We start from the raw sequence: 2,047 nt of genomic DNA, 5'->3' as shown, positions 1-2,047 counted from the left end.
AACATATATATATACATATACACATATATATGTATACATATATATGTATACATATATATGTATACATATATATATATATATATATACAGATACAAATATCATACATACATACATACATACGTACGTATATATAAATACATACATACATATATTCATACATACATACATACATACATACATAAATACATACATACATAACTACAGAAATACAGAAATACATACATATACACACACACATACACACATACACACACACACACATACATACACCCATACACACACACACACACACACATATATATATATATATATATACCTTGCCCCCCGTCTGCGCCACCATTGCTGCGGTCAATCATTCCTCTTTCTTTCGCAAAGTTCAGCGCAGCCATCATACCTGCAGTAGCACATCATGAGGGCGTACTCGTGAGTTTCGCTTAACATGTAAGAATACACTGACGTGCCTCCCACTGAAGTATGCATGCATCTAAGTGTGTATTTGGACACCCATATCAGTGTGTAATACGTATGCTGTATATATACGTGTATGTAGAGAAGTCCTAATGTGAACTGACCCGCATTTCTGTGCGCCATGCGTCTGAACAGACCCAAAAAGGTACAACAATCACATAGTTCTTGATCACTTGTACGAATATACCTACCCAAGCATACAGACGCATCTAAGTCGATCGATATATCATGCAACACGCGCTAATGTACGAATATACCTACCCAAGCATACATACGCATCTAAGTCAATCGATACATCATGCAACACATGCTAATGTACGAATATACCTACCCAAACATACACACGCATCTAAGTCAATCGATACATCATGCAACACACGCTAATGTACGAATACACCTACCCAACATACAGACGCATCTAAGTCAATCGATAAATCATGCAACACACGCTAATGTACGAATATACCTACCCAAGCATACACACGCATCGAAGTCAATCGATACATCATGCAACACACGCTAATGTACGAATATACCTACCCAAACATACACACGCATCTAAGTCAATATACCTACCACCACGTGCCAGCTTGGTCTCCTCCAATAACGTAAACTCTTCCGTATCACTCTCGGGTTCTTGTTTGATTTCCGCCTCCGGTATTCTGACATGTGCCGGCGGTTCCTCTTTAATTGTCTGTCCCACACCCGTCCATGCGCTCTGTTGTGGTGTGGTGGTATGATGTTGAGGTTTAGCTGTGACTGTAAGTCATGGCTTATCCGGATGTGGAATGAACTTAAATTTTCTGCCTTGGGGTTTAGTTTTTAGGGTTTAAGGTTTAGGATTTAAACCCAAGGCCCTTTAGTACATCCACGCAGGTATATCGTATCTCTTCCCAATCTTCTCGTCGAGCACTACACCCACCCCCCACTAATTCCCAACTGCAGTATACAAACGTTCCCTCGATGAGAATATACGTATATTAAAGTATAAACAGTCCATCGTACCCGTGTTTGCCAGACTATCTCCTCAATGGGCCATGAAACTCTTCCTAATTATTTCTTTCCCAAGAAAAATCGGTATATATTGTTTCGAGAATGCTTATAAGACTGCCACTACGTGTTCGCAATAAAAACAATCTCATCTGTACACTACGTGTTCGCAATAGAAACAACCTCATCTGTACACTACGAGTTCGCAATAGAAACAACCTCATCTATACACTACGTGGTCGCAATAGTAACAACCTCATCTGTACACTACGTGTTCGCCATAGAAATAACCTCATATGTACACTACGAGTTCGCAATAGAAACAACCTCATCTGTACACTACGTGTTCGCTTACCTTCTTCTTCTCTGTGGGCTCGTCGATCGCTGCATCCACATCCATCATATCCGTAGCCACTGGTTCCTCTTTAATTGTCCGTTGTGCATTTTCCGTGGTCGGTTCCGTCTTCACCTTGCGTTGGGCTGTGGGAACTGCGCCCAGCGATCGAATAGACTCGACATTCGCACTGATTGTCAACCCTGTAAAGAATGGAAGCAGAAGTATACGTATGTTATATATATATATATATAT

The 2,047-nt window shown here is 40.5% G+C and overlaps 1 protein-coding gene across 1 annotated transcript in view; it reads right to left on the bottom strand.

Annotated features, from left to right (window-relative positions):
- The window catches only part of SARC_09975 (hypothetical protein), a gene marked incomplete at its 5' end in the record, with an annotated part of 10,006 nt that overhangs the window by 4,739 nt on the left and 3,220 nt on the right, over positions 1 to 2,047 (bottom strand). The window contains 2 exons of the mRNA XM_014295990.1: positions 1,041 to 1,186; positions 1,814 to 1,995. Of these exons, the coding sequence (XP_014151465.1) occupies positions 1,041 to 1,186; positions 1,814 to 1,995 (328 nt within the window). The remainder of the gene's footprint in view (positions 1 to 1,040; positions 1,187 to 1,813; positions 1,996 to 2,047) is intronic.

This window comes from Sphaeroforma arctica (assembly GCF_001186125.1).
Source record: "Sphaeroforma arctica JP610 unplaced genomic scaffold supercont1.1098, whole genome shotgun sequence".
In the NCBI taxonomy this organism is placed as follows: Eukaryota; class Ichthyosporea; order Ichthyophonida; genus Sphaeroforma; species Sphaeroforma arctica.
Note: the sequence above shows the minus strand (reverse complement) of the source record. Positions and strands in the feature narration are given on the sequence as shown.